General features: G+C 37.1%; 1 protein-coding gene across 13 annotated transcripts in view; it reads left to right on the top strand.

Moving 5' to 3' along the window:
• Positions 1-24,122, top strand: part of Ppfia2 (PPFI scaffold protein A2) — a 465,396-nt gene that overhangs the window by 72,114 nt on the left and 369,160 nt on the right. For all 13 annotated transcript variants that reach the window (XM_076553855.1, XM_076553854.1, XM_076553860.1 and 10 more), the window contains one exon: positions 14,290-14,343. In XM_076553855.1, coding sequence (XP_076409970.1) covers positions 14,290-14,343 — 54 coding nt within the window. The remainder of the gene's footprint in view (positions 1-14,289; positions 14,344-24,122) is intronic.

Genomic DNA, 24,122 nt, shown 5'->3' on the forward strand with positions numbered 1-24,122 from the left:
AGAGAGAGAGAGAGAAAATACAACACCTGTCCTATTGCCATGTTTTCATGATAAAAAACTGTTTTTTTAATTGTTATTAGGAACATATTTTTATTTGTAGCAGATATGTACATATAATTTTTCCTGTACTGTTTGCCCTGTTTTGTTTGAAGCTCATAAGAAATTCTGCCTTGTAGTTACATATGAATTAAGATGATCATTTATTTACATATCACCCAGAAAAATATAGGTATTTATGTCTAGAAAATGATAGAAATATTTTATTTCAGATAGGTGTTCAGTTACTAAAAGCAGCTAGTCACATCACATCTGTGTTGAAAAGCTGAAAGAAATTAATTGATCTGGCCATGCCAACACTCAGCTAGCTTGTCCACTCTTGTGTCATCCGGGATCCAAACCTAGGGAATGGTGGCACCACCCAGAGTCAGCATGCTCTTTCTACACCAGTTCAGTTAATCAAGACAATTCCCCACAGGCCAACCTGACCCAGATAATCCATCACTGAGACTCTTCCCATGTGATTCTAGATTGTATCAAATTGACAATTGAAACCACCTAACATAGGTGCTGTTTTTTAAATGTCGGGCATTTCCCTTTCAGTTTATATAGCTCATCTCAACACACTTAAAGCTGTGTGCATGGGCATTTAAACATGTCGTAAAATGTTGCAGAAAAATAGAAATAGAAGTATGTCTATATTCATGGAAGGCATTTAACCAATAGGAAATAACTACTTTATTGAAAGATCATTGATATGTTTTAGCCAGACTAGATATTATATATTTAAGAGCAAAACTGACCAAGAGTTTCTAGACAATGACAAGGATAGCAAGGAGAAATAAAATAATTTTAGGATTTTTGTCCTTTCAGGAAAACCAAATTCTAGAAATCTTAGAAAAATCTGTGCCCAAGATGATTCTGTCTGGGTTTTATCTTTGTGCATTATACTGTTTGTTTACTTCAATGTGGTATGGTTTATGTAATCCATGCAAAGAGCCCATTGTGATTTTCTACATGTGCAATCTGTCTGTCTTGTCCCTCTGTTACTAATAAGACTTACTGTTATTTGATAATTTTCAACAAGTTATCAATAGGTGATCTATAAAATGTTATATTGTTAGTGACCATTATTAATTACTTCAATAAGCTCAAGACTTTCAAAATTAAATATGTGGGTAGAGATTATTTAATTTGTTTTATAAAATTAATATTAAATGTATTACTATAATGAATAAATAAAACTTCCTAAGTTAGAAACTAGGACAGAACTTATTTTATGTAAGTATTATCAACCCATTTTTCCATAGTGATAAAGCTCAGAAATACAAAAACCAGGATTGAATCTGTTCTTTAACCATAGAACTGTCTGTTCTCACATACATGCAAAATTTCCAGGAGATAAAGAATTGAAGGGCCTTTGTCATTTTCCCTTTCGATATATATATCTGCTTACCAAAAATATCCTGCTGTCAATTTGCCCCTCAAAAGTTCAGTTTATTTGGCAAATGGAAAGATAATAATGTTCTTCATGACTTGTTCATACAAACTAAACTTAATATACAACCAAAGTGAAAACCCACGGATATGGGGATAATGCATATTTTAAATTGATTTTAAGTTCTAGTGCCGGTTCTTCTTTAACTGTAGAAATTTATGGAAAGCCACACTGAAAATTAATTTATCAAATTTTTTAACATTCATTTGCTTTGCTCTATGATAATAAAATGCTAAAGATACAAATATAAAAAAATAAGGCACTCAGATTATTTAGTCTTCACATGAATGACGAAGACAAATATCTAACATGATAATTATAAAATGATACAGGAATAGAGTTAAGAGGTAAGCTCTGGGGAAGCCACAACTCAACCATTCTCGTGGAAAGGAGGACTCAGGAAACACTGAGAGAAGAGGATGGCTAGCTGAGCCTTCACAGGTGATGGATTTACACAGGACGCAGGAGTGCTTTCTTAGACAGAAGATTCTCTTGTGCAGAAGCACAGAGGCAAAGAAAACACTTATCAAAAATGAGGTAATAAGGGGTTCACTGTGATAGAATGAACAATTTTTTTTTTCAAAAAAAGTAGTGAATGTGAATTGAGAAAAGCATTCCACAAACTCTGTGGACAAAGAAGGTGCTGACCTCGGGCCTCCTTGACCAGTGACTCATAGGGCAGTATTGTATGCCTTGTATTGCGTTTTTCATTTAATAACTCATAGTCACAATGGTGGTAATTCCATTTGAACTCTTTCCTTTATAAGGTAGATTTTGAAATTATCTTGCTAATTGGTGGGTTCTCATAAGGCCCTTTCATATATCCTTAGTTTTTGTTGAAACACTACTCATTATCTGCTCTTTTTTCCCAACGACCCCACTTATGTTCCTGCTTAATCTTTTGATACCCAATATCTACTCTTACTTCTTTTCACATGTGTTCTACTATTCTTAATTAATTTTTTTTTTTGAGACAGGGTTTCTCTGTGTAGCTTTGGCCAAACCAGGCTGGCCTCGAACTCACAGAGATCGGCCTGTCTCTGCCTCCCAAGTACTGGGATTAAGGACATGCACCACCAACATCCTGCTCCTAATTTAATTTTTAAAAGATTTTTTTGGGGCTTCCATTTGACTTTTTATACCCGCTATCTTGTGGTCAGCCCTCCCCTCCACCCCTTAGCCCATATCCCCTTTCCAGACCCAGTGTTCCATTTCATGACATTACTTTTACCTAAAATTATCCTCCCTGCTAAAAGCCTTTTCCAAAAGTCCCCTTTCTACTCTCTTAGCTTTTGTTTGTGCTCCAACTGTATTTAAAATACAAAGCAGAGAGAGAGAGACAGAGAGAGAGAGAGAGAGAGAGAGAGAGCAAGCAAATGAAACCATGCCATTTGACAGACAGTATCACTCCCAGAAGACATGGGTTACAAAGTGAAAAATCAAAATCCAAAGCACAGATTTCTCTCTACCAGTTATTGATAAGGGAGGCCTCAAAGGTCTGCAAAACAACACAAGATATCACCATTATTCTCCATTGCCCATCATAACTACATAGCAAGAACCTGTTGCTGAAGACATCCCACTCTGGCTACAACACATAGAGAAACCATTCTCAAGGCAAATGGGGAATTTCCTCCCCACTGTCTGGCTTTCATACTGCCAGAAGGTGCTATGCAGGCTTCTGGGAAACAAAGAACATGCATACTGTAACACTTCTCTAACTTGGTAAATTATGCCTACTGGTAGGATGACTATTGTGAAATATTTAAATACTGCTTTCAAACTGGATTTGAAGTCTTCTCCACTGAGCATAATCCCTTGTCTATACTCCTGCTCAGAAGTCCATGACTATGGATGTCATATGTCTTACTATGGGACCTATTCTCCTATTTTCCTAAATGGCTATACTGTCAAATTACCCTCTAAATGTTGACCACAGAACTGGGCTGCTCTCAATGGTCAGTGAAGCTCCTTTTGGTCATGGACAGTAGTTAATGGAAAGATTCACATTGGTCAATGTGCTGAGAATAAAAATATTCAGTGCTTACCCATTACTTGGACATCTATACTGACTTATTTACCACTTACAAACAAAGGGATGAGGAGACTGAGGAGTGCTGTGGCATGCTGTCTTCTGGACATAACATGGCTTTCAAAATTATGATGAATAGTAGCAATGGTTACCTGCACAAGACCTGTACAAAATTAATATGACAAAAATCCTGAAATAGATGAAGTAGATTATTTCCAGTCCCCACTCTTTATTATTGACAGTAGATAGCTGCTATGGGAGTAATGATTATTTTTATTGAGGATATGGCCTCAAGGAAGTTTTCATTAGACAGCCCCATTGCCTTGCACATATGCACATAACTGATTAAACTCCTTGGATTATGAAAAGGAAAAAGGATATTAAGCTTGGAGGAGGACTTGTTAGGAGGAATATAAGGGAAGATGAACTGGGGAAATAAAGAATAAAATGATCATATGTCTGTATAGATCTATTAAATTCTTAAAATAAAGAACAAATTTAATAAGAAATTGGATGGGGTACTATTTTTCAGAGTGGAGATATTACTTGTTGGTAGCACAAAGTTCCTAGTATTCACAGTACACTTGGGAAACCAGGAATGTTAAGCAATCTGTGTTGTCTTTTCAAAGAAAAAGTTATATAACCTGTTTTTCCACCCAGAAGCCTGAGAATCAGAGGTGATTAATAGCCTGGTTATCTGTATTATTGAAAGGGCCAGGCCATATCAAGCTCCCACAAGCAGGACCAGAGGAGGCTAATAGTCTAGGTTACATTTCCATTATCTGTCTGTTCAGGAACTTCCCTAAGCTTCCACAGCCAGGATGAGATATATTTAATAGTATAGGTGCCCTTGTATTATCTGTTTAATCAGGGGCTCCCCCAATCTCCCACAGCCAGATTTAGAGGTGACTAATAACTAAACAACCTCTATGCTATTTGTATGACTGAGATCATGCCAGAGTCTTCCCTCTGCCCTTAAGATAACACAGATAGCCTATCTCTAGAACTCTTCTTCTTGGAAGAAGTGACATGTACTTTTGAGTTGAGTATTGATGTAATCATGTCTTCTTGGGCACCAGGAATTTTTATTACACCAGGAAACTTTTTTTTTTCCAGATTGTACTGTGCTTAAATATGATTAAAATAAACTGCTGAGGGTCAGACTCTGGAAGGTTGAAACAGCCTGGCTAAGTTTTGCTGAATGAGGGTTCCTTCCTGCCTCTCATGGTTTATTTCTCTGCCTGCAGCAGAGCCTGCTGGGACCCCCCCTCCCTACACACACACACACACACACACACACACACACACACACACACGCACGCACACACGCACAACAATTACTGGAAGTTTTTGTTGGATATGACAGGCTGTTACACTGTGAGTTCAGAATAGCAGTGGCCACCTATATAAGATCTGTACAAGAGAAGGCCCATCAACATTTTTTCATGCAATGGGGAGGAGCTTATGAGGCTTCTCAGGTCCCTGGGGAGCTATAGACAGTTAATTGCTTATGGGGAGAGAAAACATTACATCCCAATGTGTTGTGACCACTGGTAAGCTGCCCTTGATCAAAGTAACTTCATATTCCCACATACAACCTTTATTAATTAAAGGGGGCTAGAAGCAAACAAAAAGGACATATGTAGGAGGTGAAAAGGAAGGCACATTGGGAAGAAAAGGTTTAGTGGGTGAGAACACAGGATAAAAGGGTAATGGTGGGTAATATGAGAAAAGCATATTGCATAGATGTGTAATGAAAAAAATATTAAATTCAAAAAATTTTCATATACACATGGAGAAGGCAGATGGGGAGGAATGTTGCGAACTAAAGTAGCCTCTCCATATTTGCACCTGAGAACCATTCCTCTGACCTGGTGGTTCTCAAACCTTAGCCAGAGTTAGACTCGTCACAAAGCATGCCAGTCAGCCCATCTGGGGAAGAAGCCACGAAAGCACACACTAACAAACTTCCAAGTCATGCAGGTGTTCTCTTCAGACTTGGAGATGAGATCATACAAGATCAAGAGTGAAGAAGAAAGCTCAAGGACCACAAGGTTTGAGAAAGGCAGAAGTAGGGCAAGAGGAAATGCATTAAAGCTGTGAACTAAGAGAGTAAATACAGGTTAGGAAAAAAGCACAGGAACAGAGGAACTGGACCGATCCCATATTGAGACAGAACAAGACGGATTACGAGGGAATGCTGCTGATCTTTGGAAATCCAGACTGGATGACTGTTTACTAGACATATCAATAGAGTGAGAAATTGGAGGGTAGTCAGTTTGTGGTGGAAATGGCAGAGAGAGAGAGAAGAAAGCTGCCCTGGGTTGGGTACATTTTGTCTGTGGCAGCAAGGAGATGAATCCAGTCATTTGTCAAAGGTGTTGTTTATCACCCTACACATACAAGGGAAGAGATGAGAAGTCATGCCAAAAAAATGCATAAGGGAGGTGCTTCAAAGACAACACTCCTTGGAAACGGCAGAGAGTAAATCTGTGACTTCCTTGAAATATCCCTGTCATGGGCACTACTGACAAAAATCCTATATTTGATTCCTGTGATATGGCCCCCTTGGATTTGAATCTGGAAAGAATACTTTGAATCTGGAGACATGACATGACCCAAAATATATATGCATATACACACTTATATATTTATATATATACACACACATATGTATATATGCTAAATTTAGTATTTAGTGTACAGATTCTTCTTTCTTCCTTTCTGAGACCTTCCTCATCTAAAACACTTCCCCTAGTTACAGTTCTTCAGAGAGTCAACACATATTAGCATTGTTTCCCAAGTCACTATGTAGCATCCCAGCAAGTCCTTCCGATTCTTGACTCACACTTCAGTCAATTCAAGAGCCCATAGCCATTGAAATACACTGTATCTGGAGTCAGCCTTGGATTTTTGAACCCTAATTAGTTAGTTGCATGACCTTTCTCAAGTCATTCAACTCTAAAAGTCCCGGATTGATCCTCTTGAAAGTGTGAACTGAGACCAAGTAAGAGAGCTGAGATGCTGTTTGATGAGGTCATGGGGAGTTCAAGGTAGTGTGAGTCATAGTAAGTCCCCAGTAAGTGTTAATTACTGTTATCCAGCTAGTTTCTGTGGGAACCTAATATGCATTCTAAAACAAAATACAGCTCTGAATTAGTTACCCCACACAATTTGCTACTACAACTGCTGTGTTTAAGGCTTCACTTCTCAGGATTCCTCTATATGTTGGTCTGTGCATTTGCTCTCCCTTAGATTAAAAAAAAAAAACAGAATTTTAATTCAGAAGTATATACTATAGACTGAATTCCATACTTCATGTTTGGTGTGGTACATTATGCTTGTTAAGTATTCAAAGTATGTTTGGTGACTGACTTCTCTGTCATTCTGATTCCCCACAATCCTATGAATGCTATTTATTTACCATTGTCTTTCTCCTATGCACAGCACATCACCTCCATCACAACATATACCCAGCCACTCCTTTTGGAAGCAGTTAATTATAGAACTGGAAGAAAACTTTCATTTGAGATGAACAATGTTCAGAGCAACAGAAAAGAATTTATTTTCTACAAGTTTGGGCAATGCTCTTTTGCTTCCCTGAGTGATATTTATAAAATTGGTTTTTGCATTTTCTATTTCTCTGCTCCCTCCCCAGGAAATTTACCCTATAAATGTTGCCAATAAAATATGAACAGCATAAGCCTCATTAATTGAATGTTTGTCTTAAGGAGCCTGTGCAATTTTTTTTAAATGAAAGGTTGTTTCCATTAAACAGTGTGTGAAAAACTGAATGATTCCTTAAAAGAAAATTTGTCTTCCCTTACCCATTCCTTTTGCTGTGAACTTACAAAAATATACCCCAAAGTAAACATTATTGATGCTAGTTTAACATCTCTGAAGTATTTCTTTATGTGAGGCATGTTTAATAAATGTCTCAAATGTTGATTGATTTATTGTACATGTATGGGTATCATGTCTATTGGCAGTATTTCATCTGGAGAATATTTAATGTAGCGTGTATTACCTATTCCTTTTTTCCCTGTTTTATCCCTTCATATGAATTAAGAACCTTGGTATGTGTAGAATTGTAATGCCTCAAGATGAGATCACACAGAGCTGAGGGCTTCTCCCTTAAGTGGATGTCTCATAGTGATATATGTTAGAATCCAAAGTAAACCAAGCTTGAGGTTATAAGACTGCGGGTTTCAAAGATTTTCCTGTATTCACCAGCTGTGTGATCTTGGGTAAGTGATTCATTATTTTGTTCATTTCTGAATTTTATGAAGATACATTGTGCAAACACATTTGCCTTGTGCTATGTTTTCCAAGTGATACATTTGTATGAAAGTAAGAATTTTTTCCACACATACCCTGAGCTTCAGAGATTTTATCAAAATGTTATTACAATCTTTATTCATTCTCTCAGTCCTTCTGCATTCAATAAATACTTACAGAACTTCACTGTGTGGTAATCTTACTAGATGCTTAGGGTGGGCATTCATTACCTTCTGGACACTGACACACAGTAATATCCTTATACTTTATTCTTTAATACTCAGGGTTACATGACTTGTAATGACTGAGTATTCTTTAATACTCAGGGTTACATGATAGCTAACTATCAGTCCCAATTATTCACCTTTCATTTGGACCTGCCAAATTCTTCAGACCTGTATTAATTGCCCCATTCATTATACATGTTGCTTTAACTTCTTTGAGTTTAAACTTTTTTACCCTAGGTGAAACCTTGACTTATTTAAGCAAGTTCATTTTGATATTTTGATAGTTAATGTTGTATGTAAGGGAAATGAGTCAATTAATGAACTGAAAATGTACTTGAGGAATGTGTACTTTGAGCAGAATAAAAAAATATACAAAGGTCCTGGTATAGAAGCCGTGTTTGGATTGGTTATTAATTAGTAAAACAGTTAAGACTAATGTGACTTGAATAGCACAAGAGACAGGGGACATTGCAAAAGATGGCATTAGAGAAATTGTCTGAATGGAGACCACACAGGGAAAGGTGGAACATACCAGTAAACTGAGTTTTATTCTAAGATTTTTGAAAAACTGTAAACTGATTTGGGGTAAGAATTTAGTTAATCAAATTGAACTTAAAATAGAGAATATAGGATGAAATGGGAAATAAAAACAGATTTATAGATAATAATTAGATTGCTGCTTCTTTAAATACTGTTGAATTAGTCCAAGTTAAACTTCTTCCATTAAGACATTTGTGGTAGGATTTGATGGTAGATTTGTTCAGAACACTGAACAGCGAGTGGTCTATCCAGCCATTGAATCAGGTACCTACTTTGGAGAAGCTGAGATTAAAACTTGATTTGATGTTTCATCAACTTAATAATACTTAATTCCAGAGATATCTAAATATAAATGGAAGAGACAGTATGAGTATCAGAGAATAAAGTGAGGCTGAAGATAGAAATTCAGAATGTGTTGGGGCTGGAGAGATGACTCGTGAATTAAAAGTGCTTGCTGCTCTTATATGACTCCTCTAGTATCACTAGGTTTTAGATGGACTGCTTAATGATCTCTAATATAGTCTATATTGAAATATGATGTCATTTCCCAAGGAACCCTGCTATGGTACCAAATTATAAATACACCTACATCAGATTTTAGTTCCCAGCACCTGCTCATGTTAGGAGGCTCACAATCTTCTGTAACTCCAGTTCCAAGGGAGTTGAAGCCCTCTTCTGGCCTCTGGTCACCTGTACATATGTGTGCAAACACAGAGACCTACACGCATTAATAATAATAATAAATATTCTGGCAAACTTTAAAAAGTATCTCATTAGCATAGACAATATTAGTACTAAATAAAATTATATAGAGAATGAAACTCAATGAAATCCAACAGAAAAACAGATAAGAGTTTCAAGAGGGATGGAGCACTTAACTGTGCCAATATATCTTAATGATCAAGAAGACTGTTGAAAGAACATTGACCATTGGGTTTAAAAAGTAATATGCTATTGTGAACCTCAATAGAAGGTGTTGAGTTATGTAGTAGAAACTCCATCAACAGGAAATGGGACAGAAGTGAAACTGGAAGATTTCTTTATTTAATAAAATAGAAATACTCAATTTTGATTTTGCCTTAAGTATTATCATGAAATAATAAGCAAATGTAAGTATTTGATAAAACATAATGATTTCACTGCTAAGGTCGACTCCTCTAGTATCACTAGGTTTTAGATGGACTGCTTAATGATCTCTAATATAGTCTATATTGAAATATGATGTCATTTTTCAAAGAACCCTGCTATGATACCAAATTATAAATACGCCTACATCAGTTTACTAGTTTCCATACAGCAATATCCAACAGGCTACACTACATGGTTCAAACAGAACTTTCTTTTTCAGACAGTGCCAGAAGCTAGATCTCTAATATCAGTGTGAGGCCAGCGTAAGTTTCCTCTGAGATCTCACCCCTTGGCTTGCAAGTAGCCTTTGTGCTGTGCCTTTCTGTGGACTACATTCAGTGTGCTTCTATTCTTTATCTCTTTCTCGTTTTATGAGGACATCAGTCATATCAGATTACTCTCTTGACTCACTGTATGCAAAATTTATATTCAATTATTTTCAGATATTTGGGTAGTGGGGATTAGGAATTTCAGCTTATAATTTTAAGATAAAAATAATTTAGCTTATCATCCTCATAAATCTGATAATTTGCAGTGTTTATTAAAGGAAGTAATTGCTTTAAGTAATTTTATATGAAGTGACTTATAACTAAAATTTTATGCTCAATTAAAAACTGCTACCATGTGTGAAGATATTCTGGGATATATGGTTTAGGTGAAAATAAATTCAGTTGGTTATTTGTGCTGGATAGTTTTATGCGAACTTGACATAAGCTAAAGTCATCTGAGAGGAGGGAACCAGAGCTGAGAAAATTCCTCCAAAATATTGGGCTGTAGGCAATTTCTTAATTAGTGATTGATGGGGGCGGGCCCAACCCATTATGGGTTGTGCCATCCCTGGGCTGGTTTTCCTGGTTTCTATAATAAAGCAAGCTGAGCAAGCCGTGGAAGAGGCAAGCCAGTAATCAGCTCCCTGCTAGCACCCCTCTCCTGCATCAGCTCCTGCCTCCAGGTTCCTCCTCTGTTTGAGTTCCTGTCTTGATTTCCTTCAATGATTAACAGTAATACCAAATGTAAATCCAATAAACCCTTTCCTCTCCTAGTTGCTTTAGTCATGGCATTTCATCACAGCAATAGCAACTCTAACTAAGACATTATTCATAATTTTCATTTCTTCCTTTTATTGCCTTTGGTATCAGGTGACTCTTTTTATTATATATTTCTTTTCTGTAATTGAATAATTCTCTTTACAGATACAAAAACAAATCAGGGATGGTCCTGAAAAGGCTTCAAATCCATACATTCTCATTTGAGGAAGATCCAAATCAGAACCAGATAACTCACATTGAAGTCACATGATCGATCTCTATAGTTCCATTATTCCCAATATATGCCAAGGGGGAAAATATAAACAATTCCTTGAGCAGGAGTTCATGGGGAGGAGATGAAGCTAGACCATGAGCTCCAAGTAGTGAGTAGCTTATTGTAAAGGTTCAGGAAGATATGCTTTATGCTGCCTTTTAGTCTTTATCCAGAGATCTAATACCGCACAGCCTTCAGAGAACTGAAGACTTCTAGTTCCATTTACAAGGTCCATCCCATGAGCCCAGCTTTCCAATTAAAGAGAGATTGATTCTGTATAGTTGTGTCAAGGGCTAATTATTAACCTTATATAAGTATTTCATACCTTGGATAATATGAAGCCACCATTATTAATTTTTTTGAAGAAACAAACTAAAGAGATGATTAATGGTTATTAGATGTAAGCAATTGCCTGTTGTTGGAGGGCTTCTCTCCAGGTTCCACCAAAGCCCACAGTCCCACAATCCACGTATAAAATAATCACTCAGACGCTTATATTACTTATAAACTGTATGGCCGTGGCAGGCTTCTTGCTAACTGTTCTTATATCTGAAATTAACCCATTTCTATAAATCTATACCTTGCCACGTGGCTGGTGGCTTACCGTCGTCTTTACATGCTGCTTGTCCTGGCGGTGGCTGCAGTGTCTCTCCCCCTTCTTCCTGTTTCCCCAATTCTCCTCTCTCCTTGTCCCGCCTATACTTCCTGTCTGGTCACTGGCCATCAGTGTTTTATTTATATAGAATGATATCCACAGCAATTGCCTATATAAGCTGTATAATAAAGTGAAGGTAATTCTATAACCTTGTAAAAATAGTAGGTTTTGCATGTTTTAGTGAGCCAATGTTACAACAGTAAATTTAAAACTTTTTATTACTGTTTCTATGATTAAAAAAAAAAAAACTTCTTTGAGAAAGTCTTGCAATGTGTTTTGATCATACTCACCCTCCCTCTCCCAACTCTTCCCAGATCAACCCCTTTTCCCTAATGTCTTAGCTAGGGTTTTCACTGTTGTGATAGACACCATGACCAAAAGCTTCTTATGGAGGAAAGGGTTTGTTTCTTATAACAGCTTACGGACCATCAATCAGGGAAGTCGTAGGAGGAACTCAGGTCAGAAACCGGGAGGCAGGGACTGAAACAGAGGCCATGGAGGAACACTGATCACTGGCTTGCTCATCACGGTTTTCTCAGTCTTCTTTTTATAGTACCTGGGACCAGAAGAGCAAGGGTTGGCAGCTCCATAGAGAGTAGAATTCTCACACATCCATCACATTCAATGGATTTGTTTGCTCACAGGACAGTCTCTTGGCATTTTATCAGTTGAGCGTCCCTCTTTGCAAATGATTCTAGCTATGTGAATCATATCCAACAGATTTGTTTGTTCACAGGACAATCTCTTGGGGGCATTTTAGCAATTGAGTGTCCCTCTTCCCAAATGACTCTAGCTTTGTGAAGTTGATATAAAACTGATCAGTATATACCACCCAACTTCCTGTCTTTCCCCACATCTCATAAAGGACAATTTGTGCTACCCAAATATTCTTGGATGTACAGCTGGTTACTGGAGCAAGCTTGACTTACTAGGGATTATACTTAAAGAGGAACGCAGCTTTCCCTTTCTAACAGCTAAGAATTGCCAATAGCTCCTCAGATAGGGATGAAACTTCCTGCCCATCTTTTTCCTCTCCACGCTGGGATTTACTATTTTTGTTCACCTGTATTGATGAATACAGTTAGATAGTGGGATGAGCATATTTGCCAAAGATTTCACACTCATTTATAAAAATTACAGTAATTGTGAGAAAACATGACATTTTTTTTCTTACTATCTAAAAGCAATGGCAGGCCAAAGAAAAGGCAAGCTGCTTTGTCAGGTAACATCTGAAGCTGCGAGAGCTGTGAATATAGCCAATATAAAATTGTAAACTTTATTTAAACATTAGAGAGCGGGGATGCCTTTTTTGTTTGTTTGTTTGTAACTTGGTTATTTGATTCGTCAAAGTGAACCTTGTAGATGGCAACATTGTAATGAAATGTCAAAACATTGAACACGCTTTTTCTTGCTCAGGGTTCCATCAGGTTATCTTTTTTTTTTTTTTTTAAACTATTGATTTCACTACACTTAATTCAAAAGCACAGCTCTTATCCCCTAAGTGAACAAGAGATAGTTTATTCTATAGCAAAATTTGAGTGACAGAGGCCCAGAAACATGGATTTAAGTTACCCAGGTTATATACTCCAATATGGAGGCAGCCCAGAGTGTTTTAACCATAATAGAAAAAATTGAAAGTTATAAATCAAAACATTTACAAAACACATTTGTGGAAACATCAGAAAATCAGGTTACAGCAAGATCAGGACAGAGTTTGCCTTGGATGTTATCTGACAATATCTCAAACCCAAGGTTTAATTAAGCTAATACATTTCAAAGTGTTTTTATCTGTTTGTCAGGGTGTCAGTGTCAGGGATGGCTAGTAGCAAGATGCCCTGAGCAGACTGTTTGTGTTTGTGTGTGTGTGTGTGTGTGTGTGTGTGTGTGTGTGTGTGTGTGTGTGTGTGAGAGAGAGAGAGAGAGAGAGAGAGAGAGAGAGAGAGAGAGAGAGAGAGAGAGAGAGATTAAAATTTTGTGAGATTTTATTTTAAAATCTGGCATTCTAGTTTATTCTGAAAAGGTTATGTGATTGATATCAATTACATCAAACCCTGGAATTGATATAACAGAATTATCTTCATTTCTATAAACATCACTGCTTATAAAATTTATGATAACATCTTTCATTTCTCCATTCAGAATAGCTCTGACAAGTACAGTCATTTCTTATGTATTATCTTCTGTAGCTGCTAATTCAACATTAAGATTTTTTTTTACAGGAAAACATAAGCTACCCATATCTCCTAACATAGATAATTTAAATGTTTTGTAGATACAGTACCATCATGAAGTAACATTCTTGAGAATCATGTGTTGATTGAAGTTATTTCTTTTGTTTTTCTGTATGTCCTTTAACTCTTTAAGACAAATTATCTCTTTTCCTGTCTAGAGCCATTTTTCTTTTCATATTTCAAGAACAATTGCCTGCTTACATTAATGTATCTTTTACACACTCTAAAGAGTTAGGGAAGAGAATTAGATATTTACATGTAGGCTCTAATATTGTCAGAAAGTAAAAATAACAGAAGCATTTTAGCTTTGCTGCCAAAGACAATACACTATGAGGCTGGGTATTGCTATTGAGTCCATGTTATTAGGTAGCATTTAAAATTATCCCTTTTCCCCTTTTCAGGACATCGAATCCCTAACAGGAGGGCTGACTGGTTCTAAGGGGGCTGATCCACCGGTAAGTTAGACCCTCATTAGATGTAAGAATTGCATCTAACAGAGTGTTGCTATATACTGCATATCATGTATTGAGGCTTATTGTAAAACCATTATTGCAGTAATAAGAAGTGTAAAGTTGATTTTAGGGGTGTTCAGATGGCTTGAAATGATAACTTCTCAAATAATTAATCTATGTTCAAACTGGTGGCACAGAAATAAAGAATTAGGGTTGTGGCTCACTGGTGAACACTTGACCAGCATACACAACACCCTAGATTCGATTCCCAGTACAAAAGAGGAAAAATAGTAAATATCTTGTGATAATTCATGAATAATATCTGTTCTGATAATAGGCTGTGCTAACTTGAGAATTTATAATTCTGAAATTGAGTATTGGATTTGAGTTTCACAGTATTTTGATTTTACACAGAAAAACTACAGCCATGCTTTGTATTGATTCTTGGTATTGTTGTTTCTTCCCTACTCAACCTGGAAGTCTTTTAGACAACTAAGGACTGAGTTCTCAAGTTATATTTTTATATTTTTCCATTTTAATACATGTATGCGTGGTGTGTATATGTGCATGCATATTTGCATGTATGTGGGTACATGTTAGGGGGCACGTACACACAGGTGCATGTGTATGTAGAGGCCCACAGTGAATTTTAGGAACAACCCTCCATTGTTCATCAACCTTTCCCATGAGGTAGGGTCTCTCGCGAAAAGCTGGAAGTCAATTCTACAGCCTTTCATTCTTACTAGCTAGCTTGCTCTGGTGATCCCCTGTGTCCATCTTCTAAATATAGAATTACAGGCAGGCATCATGCCTACCAAGCATTTTCATAGGTTCTGGGGACCCAAACAGCATTCCTAATGCTTGAGAAGCAAGTGCCTAACCACTGAACAATTTCCCCAGCCCTCGAGGGTAAATTTTAAATGGTAAGAGGAGCTTGATATATTGGAATATCATAGTTTTTACTGAGCCACTGATTTCAACAGACATTAATTAAGAGTTTCCCTGTGACTTCAGGCTTGAGAAACAAAATTCAGAATATATAAATTAAATAATAAGTCATATCCTGTTTGTGTTAGTAAATGGTCAATGGATGAATTTTTATCACTGTTTGCTTTATCTGTGTATGATGAAATTTAATGAGGATCGTACAAATGCTGGCTAATTTTATGTCAACTTTATATAAGCTAGAGTCATTTGAAAGGAGGGAAACTCAGTTGAGAAAATGCCTCCCTAAGGTTGGACTCTAGGGTGTTTTCTTATTTAGTGATTGATAGGGAGGGCACAACAGTTGTGAGGAGTACCATCCCTGGGCTCATGGTCCTGGATTCTATAAGAAAGCAGGACGAGCAAGCTACAAGCAGCAAGCCAGTAAACAACACCCCTCCATGGCCTCTGCATTGGCTCCTGCATTTAGATTCCAGCTCTTCTTGAGTTTCTGTGCCAACTTCTGTCAGTGATGGGCTTCAATGGGGAAGTGTAAGCCAAGTAAATCCCTCCCCTCCCCATCTTGCTTTTGGTCATGGTGTCATCACAGCCATGCCCTAACATAAACAACATATGACTCAGGTTTATGAGATTTAGTTCCTTTAAAGCATCAGTGAATGTTAAAGTGATAATGTTGATTGCAGCTCTTTCCTGTCTAACACTCACATGCCTTGTGATATGCTATCATCCTTGCTATCTGACTTCTAGTAAGAGCTCAGCAGCATTTACCATTTCCTTCCTGTGGTCATTGTCTACATTCATAAAGGAAACATGTTTTGGACTCAGATAGCTACTTGCACAATCCAAGAACTTCCACCACTATAATGTATGGAAAGATGAAATATAAGTGAACTTAGAAAGTCAATTGACATGATTGACAGATGGTGTTATACTTAAATGTTATAGGTAACTGTTCAGGTGACATGTTTCACCTTCTGCTTCATATGGTGCATAGACATAGTAACAGATATGTCAGAATAAATTTATCTCCTTCAAGGTACCACCTTCACCTGCTCTCTAATTCCTATGAGAAATACATAAGTAGTGATTAAATGATTTGAAAGGGATTTGTTCCTCATTCATAACAAAACTAGATTCCTTTCTTCTGCAAGTAGTGACAAAACTCTGATCTAATACTTACATGTTAAAATGAATTACTTCATCATGTCATTTAAAAAAGCATGCTCTCCAATATGAAATTTTGAGAATTTTTGAGTGGGTAAATAGTCTAACGATTAAAAGAAACCATTTTCAGTGGGAAAGGGTCATGGGAGAAAATGTGTTCTAAAGGCATCTTTTACAGATTCCTTACCATCAAAAAGGAAGAAGCATTGGGTATAAAATTTTGGATACTGGGTAGAAAAAAAAAAATGTGTGTTTTCCATTTTCAACTTTTTAAATCAGTTTTCCTTTAAGCATAATTTTTTAAATATATAGGTTGTTTATCCCACATAATTTACAAGGATAACGAGTATTTTACAGTTATGCTTATCTATTTTGACCTTATTTGAATACGTTTTTGTAACTTTGTCAAATGAGTTGTTAGGGTCTGTAAAGGTACAGGTGATCTACTGTGTCATGTTATTGAAGAGCTACAAGAAGCATGTTGTCATAAACTTTATAATTGGGCATTGTGTTCTGCTCCCTCTAAATTATATATAAAGGAGTCTAAGGATGGAGCTGAAAGAGACATAGTAGGTAGGATTACTTCATCATTTAAAAATAGCATTTTAGTCTAACGGTAGAGTTCTTGCTTAATATGACTGAGGCTCAAAATTTCATCCCCAAAAGTGTAGATTCACAATTAAAAAATAAGTTAGAAAGCCAGAAGTTGGATTAAATTATACCTATTTCAAGTTCATCTGGTTTTAATTTTTTAATTATTTTTATTTTGAGATTTTTTAATTAAGAACATTTTTATTCATTTTGCCTATCACAGATCCCCCTCTCATCCCTCCTCCTATCCCCCCCAAGCCTTCTCCCCCATCCCACCCCTCATCCCCTCCTCCAAAAAGCTAAGGCCTCCCATGGGGAGTCAGCAAAGCCTGGTACATTCAGTTGAGGCAGGTCCAAAGCTCTCCCCTTGCATCAAGGATGTACAAGGTGTCCCACCACAGGTAACAGGTTCCAAAAAGCGAGTTCATGCACCAGGGACAGATCCTATTCCCATTGCCAGGGGCCCCTTAAACAGACCAAGCTACACAACTGTCTCGCCCATGCAGAGGGCCTAGTTCGGTCCCATGGAGGCTCCACAGCTGTTGGTCTAAAGTTCGTAAGTTCCCACTAGCTTGGTTTGGTTTTATCTGTAGGTTTCCCCATCATGAGCTTGATGCCCTGTGCTCATAGAATCCCTCTTCCCTCTCTTTGATTGGACTCCTGGAGCTCTGCCTGATGCTTAGCTGTTGATCTCTGCATCTGCTTCCATCAGTTACTGAATGAAGGCTCTATGATGACAGTTAAGGGTATCATGGAGATAGGGAGAAACATGGACCTAGGGAATTTCCCAGGAATCCACTAGGATGACCCCAGCTTAGACTACCAGCAATAGTGGAGAGGGTGCCTGAACTGGCCTACCCTGGTAATCAGATTGTTGGTTTTATTTTTTAATTTAAAATATGGCATAATAGATAATCTAATACTAATTTCCACTTCAAAATTTGTCTTTGGTACATGTATTCATAATATATTTATAAAACCATTCTATCAATTTTGCCAATGAAATTTTCATTGGTAAGAATTTCAAAGTCACTTAAAAAGTAAAATTCAATGAAACAGGATCTGTAAATTACTGGATGAATGGTTTCATATGAAGATGTAAAACTGGGGCGATTTATTTTTTAGTGTAACATGACACTGAGAAATTTTTAAATACAAATGGAATATTAAAATTGAAAACTTTGCTTTAGGTGCACATAAGAATTAATTTTGAAGATTAAAGTTGTGAAACTTGTTTTATTTCAAAGATTAGGATCTGTTTAATTAGTGCACCCAATGATATTATTAATAAATGGCAAGTCAGGTAAGATTAAATTCGCAGGATGCTAGGAACATTTGGTATTAGTTATTTTAATAAAAAATATTAAGTATAATTTTTGAAAATTCAAATAGCCTCTGTTTCATCACTAAAGAGAAAACCATTCACTATTTTTTAGATGTAATTGAAGACTTTAGAATGTCTTTATTTTTCAAAAAGTATTTTTAAGAAGGATAAATTTTTTTATTAATTAAATTTTTCATTAATTTACATCCCAACCACAGCCTCCCCTCTCCCCCTCTCATCTCCTCTCCCCCTCCCCTCTGCCACCCCTCAATGTACCCACCCTCCACCTCTGTTCAGAAAGGGGCAGGCCTCCCAGGTGTGTCAACAAAGCATGGCATATCAAGTTGAGGTAGGACTGAGCTCCTCTCCTTGTATTAAGGCTGGGCAAGTTCTCAAAAGCCAGACAAAGCATTAGGGACAGACCCAATTCCCACTCCCAGGAGTCTCACAAGTAGACCAAGCCAGAGGACTATCACACACATGCAAGAGGGCCTCGGCTGGTCCCATGCAGGCTCCCCAGCTGTGGTCCACAGTCCATAGTCTGTGAGCTCCAATGAGAAGACCAGTTGCTTCTGTGGGTTCCCTTGTGATGACTCTGACAGATCCCAAACTACCCAATCTCCCCTCCCACATCCTCTCCCAACCCCCCACCATGCCTCAGGCTAGCACAATCCTTCTTCCTTCTCCTCCTCAGGATTTCCTGGCCCAGTACTTGGCTGGGGATCTCTACATTTGTCTTCATCAGTTACTGGATTAAGGCTCTCTGACAACAATTGGGGTAGTTACAAATCTGATTAAAGGAGATGGCCAGTTCAGGCTACCTCTCTACTCTTGGTAAAAGTCTTAGCCAGGGTCCACCTTGTAGAATGATGGGTGTTTCCTTTGCATAGAGTTTCTACCTGATCTCAAAATAACCCCCATTTCTGATTATCTCTTTCAATACTCTCCCCCATCCCATTCTCCCCTCAACCTGATCCCTCAAGTTCTCATTAACCCCCCATGCCATCTACCCAGGCCCTCCTTCTTACCTAGTCTCTCTGGGGCTGTGGATTGTAGCATGGTAATCCTTTGCTTTACAGCTAATATCCATTTATGAGAGAGTACTTATCATGGTTGTCTGTCTGGGACTGGGTTACCTCACTCAGGCTGATGTTTTTCTAGTTCCAGTCATTTGTCTTCAAATTTCCTGATGTCATTGTTTTTAACAGCTGAGTAATACTCCATTATGTAACTACATCACATTTTAAGAAGGATATTTTAGAATACAGAATCTTAATAATTATACCTTTGGGAAAAGTGCTTCAGTTACTTCTAAATTATATGTTTACCCCAGAGTAATAACTCTTCTCTTACTGAGAAAAAAATGTCTGTTAAATAATAACTTAAATCTGTCTTCAAAATTTTTCCCAAAGGACATTCTACATTCAGCATATGCTTTCAGTTCATAGAAATTAGATCACAGATTAACATTCATCATAAAAAGGTAGTATATGTTTGCATTGAAATGTTAATAAAGCAAACTAGATAATTACTAACCAAAGAACAGTATGTAACAGCTAAGTAATGTTCATATGTTTGTTTTTCAGTGCTTCGGAAAAAAACTATAGTCTCGCTTGCATATGCTAAGCATGAACTCTACCAGCAAGCTACATTTTCATCCCCCATGTCATAATTTAAAAATATATTTCTTCCTCAATATGTATGTATTTCACATCTGTATATTTAGGCAAATGAAATTTAAAATATTTATAAAATGATTTGAATTCATATTTAACAGTCACAGATTTTTTCTTGTCAATAGTATTTAAGCAATATAATTTAAATAATGTCTATACAGAGCATATCTTGTAACGTGTATTACAGACAACCTGTAATTTACAAAAAAGAGGTTGTGCATAGGTTACATTCAAATAATTGTATGCTTCATTATAAAGGAATTTAGTAGCTACACATTTCACAGGGAATCCTAGAACCAATCACCCTTTTCCAGTGAGAGATGATTGCATACCACTTTCACATTTTAAGATTATTACCAACATTAAAATGCAAAAAAGAGATACTTAGTAACTCTCAGGAACCACCAGAACCGAGGTGATCAAATTATTGGCTTATACCTACAAAGGCTAGGGTGAGGAATAGGAATCTCACTTCAGAGAGCCAAGAGAATTTGAGAAGCTGAAGAACCAGGCATCTGGAATGCATGAAACTGGGTGTGCACTTCCCTGTAGCACCCACTGTATGAAGCAACACTGCCTGCTGTGATCTGATTCTATGGGTGCCGGCATACAGGTGTTGACTAGCCCTTGGGCTGGCATCATAATTCTTCCTAAACTTCAAGCTAATTCCAAGACCACAGGTGGGGGTTAGAAAACTAGTTGGCAGCAAAACAAAACATATTGTAGTAACACATACTTCAGCAGAACATGTACCAAAGGATTAATTTTTATAATTTGGTTATATTCTAGAGTACAATTCGGAATATACTCTGTTTGATAACATATTTATATTCTTGAAAAACTGATCTTTCTTCGGGTCATTGTGATAAGAAGTGATGTGGGCCAACACTTAAATTCTATGAAGCATGTTCCTGAATACATTGTAACATATATCGACATGTATCAGACAAATGAGAGCACATTTCATTCTACTCCAGGGTGTAATTGGGTTTTAAATTTGCCTCATTGCCTCACCCAGAAATCACAGCAAGAATGCCACTGGGAATGTTGTTCCTTTTATTTTATTTTTTTTTCTACCAGAAGCAGTGAATTTTTTTTATTTGCTGATATTGGACTGGATTTATTTTTAATTGTTCTAAGATTCTTTGTGTTAAATGCCAATGGTGTTCTTCAGTTCTGGAGTGTGATGAATAAACGAATCCCCATTCGGTTTGTCCTAGGCTTGATGCACACAATGTCCTGAACATTCTTTAGCTCTATTAATTTCCCCCACTGAGTAGCAGAAATTGCACATTCTGTGTTTTTGTACTTTCTGTTCAAATTTTATAGCTTCTCAATAGTTCTTGCAATTTGGGTACACACGCTGCAGAATTTTGAAAATCCAATTTTCTGAGGCTGTTCCTTAGAGAAAGTTATATGTTTTTCTAATTGTAAATACACTTAAAAATTTAAAACCTCCCAAACTCATTTTAAGTTAAATTATTCAAAAATGCCATCGGTTTATTCATGGTAAGAAAGTAATACTAATCTTAGTTTTGATCTAATTTAACTTTTTGCATCATAAATCTCACATTCACTGTTTTTCATTCTGTTTATTTCAAATTTGGTATATATTTGAGTGTAAATTATGCACTATGTATAGGATTAGGTTTTAGAGTTTTACAATATAGTGGGCAGAGAGCTTGGTTAAAAACTAATTAAAACATTGTGTAGATGAAGGGTCAGATGTAAGCCAAGTGAAAATGGCCACAAGTCCAATTGATGAACATACAGAGCCAGAAAAGTAAAGTACCACTTTACGACTGCAGGATGAATAGGAAATTTCCAGGTGAGGAGATGGAGCTATGTCAAAAGCTGCATCTATACGAACCAAAAGTAAAATATCCATGTGTGGACCGAGCATGGAATAACCTAGGGTGGGAGATATGGTAAAAGATCAGGTTGGAGGACGACATGGGAGGAATTTGTATTCAGTACTGAGGAACTTCAGGAACTCTTGTTGTTTTCAAATTCGAGGACAACCTTACTGAATTTTTCTTTATAATATCTTCTTGGCTATATTGGAGAATAAATCAGAGAAAAGTAAATAAGAAGATCCATGAAAAGTTTCTTGCAGTCACCCCAAAATGATGGTAAAATTATAATGGTGATTTTTTTATTTAGGAATTTTTAATTCATTTTACATACCAATCTCAGATCCCCCTCTCTTCCCTCCTCCCACCCCTCAGTCTTCCCCTGCAACTCACGCCCCATTCCCTTCTCCAACAAGTTAAGGCCTCCCATAAGGAGTCAGCAGAGCCTGGTACATTCACTAGAGGCAGGTCCAAGCCCCTCCGCCTGCATCAAGGCTGTGCAAGGTGTTCCACCATAGGTAGTGGGCTCCAAAAAGCCATCTCATGCACTAGGGGTGGATTCTGATCCTACTGCCAAGGGGCCCCCTTAAGCAGATCAAGCTACACAACAGTCTCGCTTATGCAGAGAGCCTAGCAGTCCCATGGATGCTCCACAGCTGTTGGTCTAAAGTTCATGAGATCTCACTAGTTTGGTTTGGTTGTCTCTGATGTTTCCCCATCATGATCTTGATGCCCCTTGCTCATAGAATCCCTCTTCTCTTTCTTTGACTGGACTCCTAGAGGGATAGTTCAGCCGTTAAAGGGTAGGCTCATAACCAAATATATAATGGCGATTTAAAAAAAATAAATTAAAGTATTGGAGAGAAAATCATTGTGATCTTTGCCACATATAAATGATAAAATAGATAGTGTGTCATATTAATGAAAGGCTAGGAGAGGTGGGAAGGGATATAAGAATAAAATTAATAATAGGAGTCATAATAGGAGTCCAGAGAGTTTAGATAGAAACAACATGTCTATTAGTGGTTTGGAATTGATGGTGACATTTCACTTTTCACAATTGATTTGAATATGTAGAAGAGCTCAAGGACATTTGAGAAGAGGTGAAATCATTCCCCATAATACAAAGGTAGATAAGAAAAGAGTTGCATATAAAATATTAAGGAAGAAAAGTTCTTAAGTAAAGTCAACATGAAAGTTAAATGTCAGAAAAAGAACATGTCTGTAAAAGGACAGAGGAGACAGGAGTGTACAGCACAAATCCTAAGAAGGCATGGGATGACAAATACCAAGGTTGAGCGGGGATTGATTGCAAAGGTTATTAGCAGTTTCAGGACATAGAGAGTTCTAGAAGAATGGTGTCCTTTGTATTCAATGACAAGCAAATAAATGGTGATGTAGCTGAGAATGATTTCAGTGGAATAGTTTATATGAAATCAAGTTTGAAACGGTCTGAAAGATTAAGCAGACAGAAAAATGGATTCAGAATTTTATATTAAAGAGATTCTTGCTATGAAGGACATGTGTGTGTATAATGTAGGATATGAAGTAGAAGTCAAGTTTGAATGTGTCCATGTCATAAACCTGGGGATTAAAATACTTCTTGATATCAATAAGATCCATAAGTGGTTAAGGACAAGTATGATAAGCCTAGTGTGAATTAATCTCATTGTTGGATGTGTCTTGTATAGTCCGTGTACTCTTTTTTTTTTTTTAACCTTCATTTACTTCCTTAATTCTAAACTACTTTAACAATTAATGCTAAAGAATCTTTAGTCTTGCCAGGCGATGGTGGCACACGCCTTTAAGCTCAACACTCAGGAGGCAGAGCCAGACGGATCTCTTTGAGTTCGAGGCCAGCCTGGTCTACAAAGAAAGTTCCAGGAAAGGTGCAAAGCTACACAGAGAAACCCTGTCTCAAAAAAAACCAAAAAAAAAAAAACAAAAAACAAAAAAAAAGTCAACTGTATTGATAAAATTCAGACTTTTGTGTTCAACTAAATATTTGACAAATTGTTTGGGATATTCAGTGGAATTCAAACCCCTGCAAGTTAAACCCATATTTCTGACCTTCTGTACCCTTGTTCACAAGGCTACTATACCTTTGCCCATATCAGTTGATAGCTACTACTGCATACCTATTCTGTCTGGAAGTCACAGCCGCAGAGCTATATTGCAAGCTATCTCTTCCCAGTTATTCTGTAATACACCAGATTCTTTAACTACTTC

Source organism: Peromyscus maniculatus, chromosome 18 (genome assembly GCF_049852395.1).
Source record: "Peromyscus maniculatus bairdii isolate BWxNUB_F1_BW_parent chromosome 18, HU_Pman_BW_mat_3.1, whole genome shotgun sequence".
Taxonomy (NCBI): domain Eukaryota; kingdom Metazoa; phylum Chordata; class Mammalia; order Rodentia; family Cricetidae; genus Peromyscus; species Peromyscus maniculatus.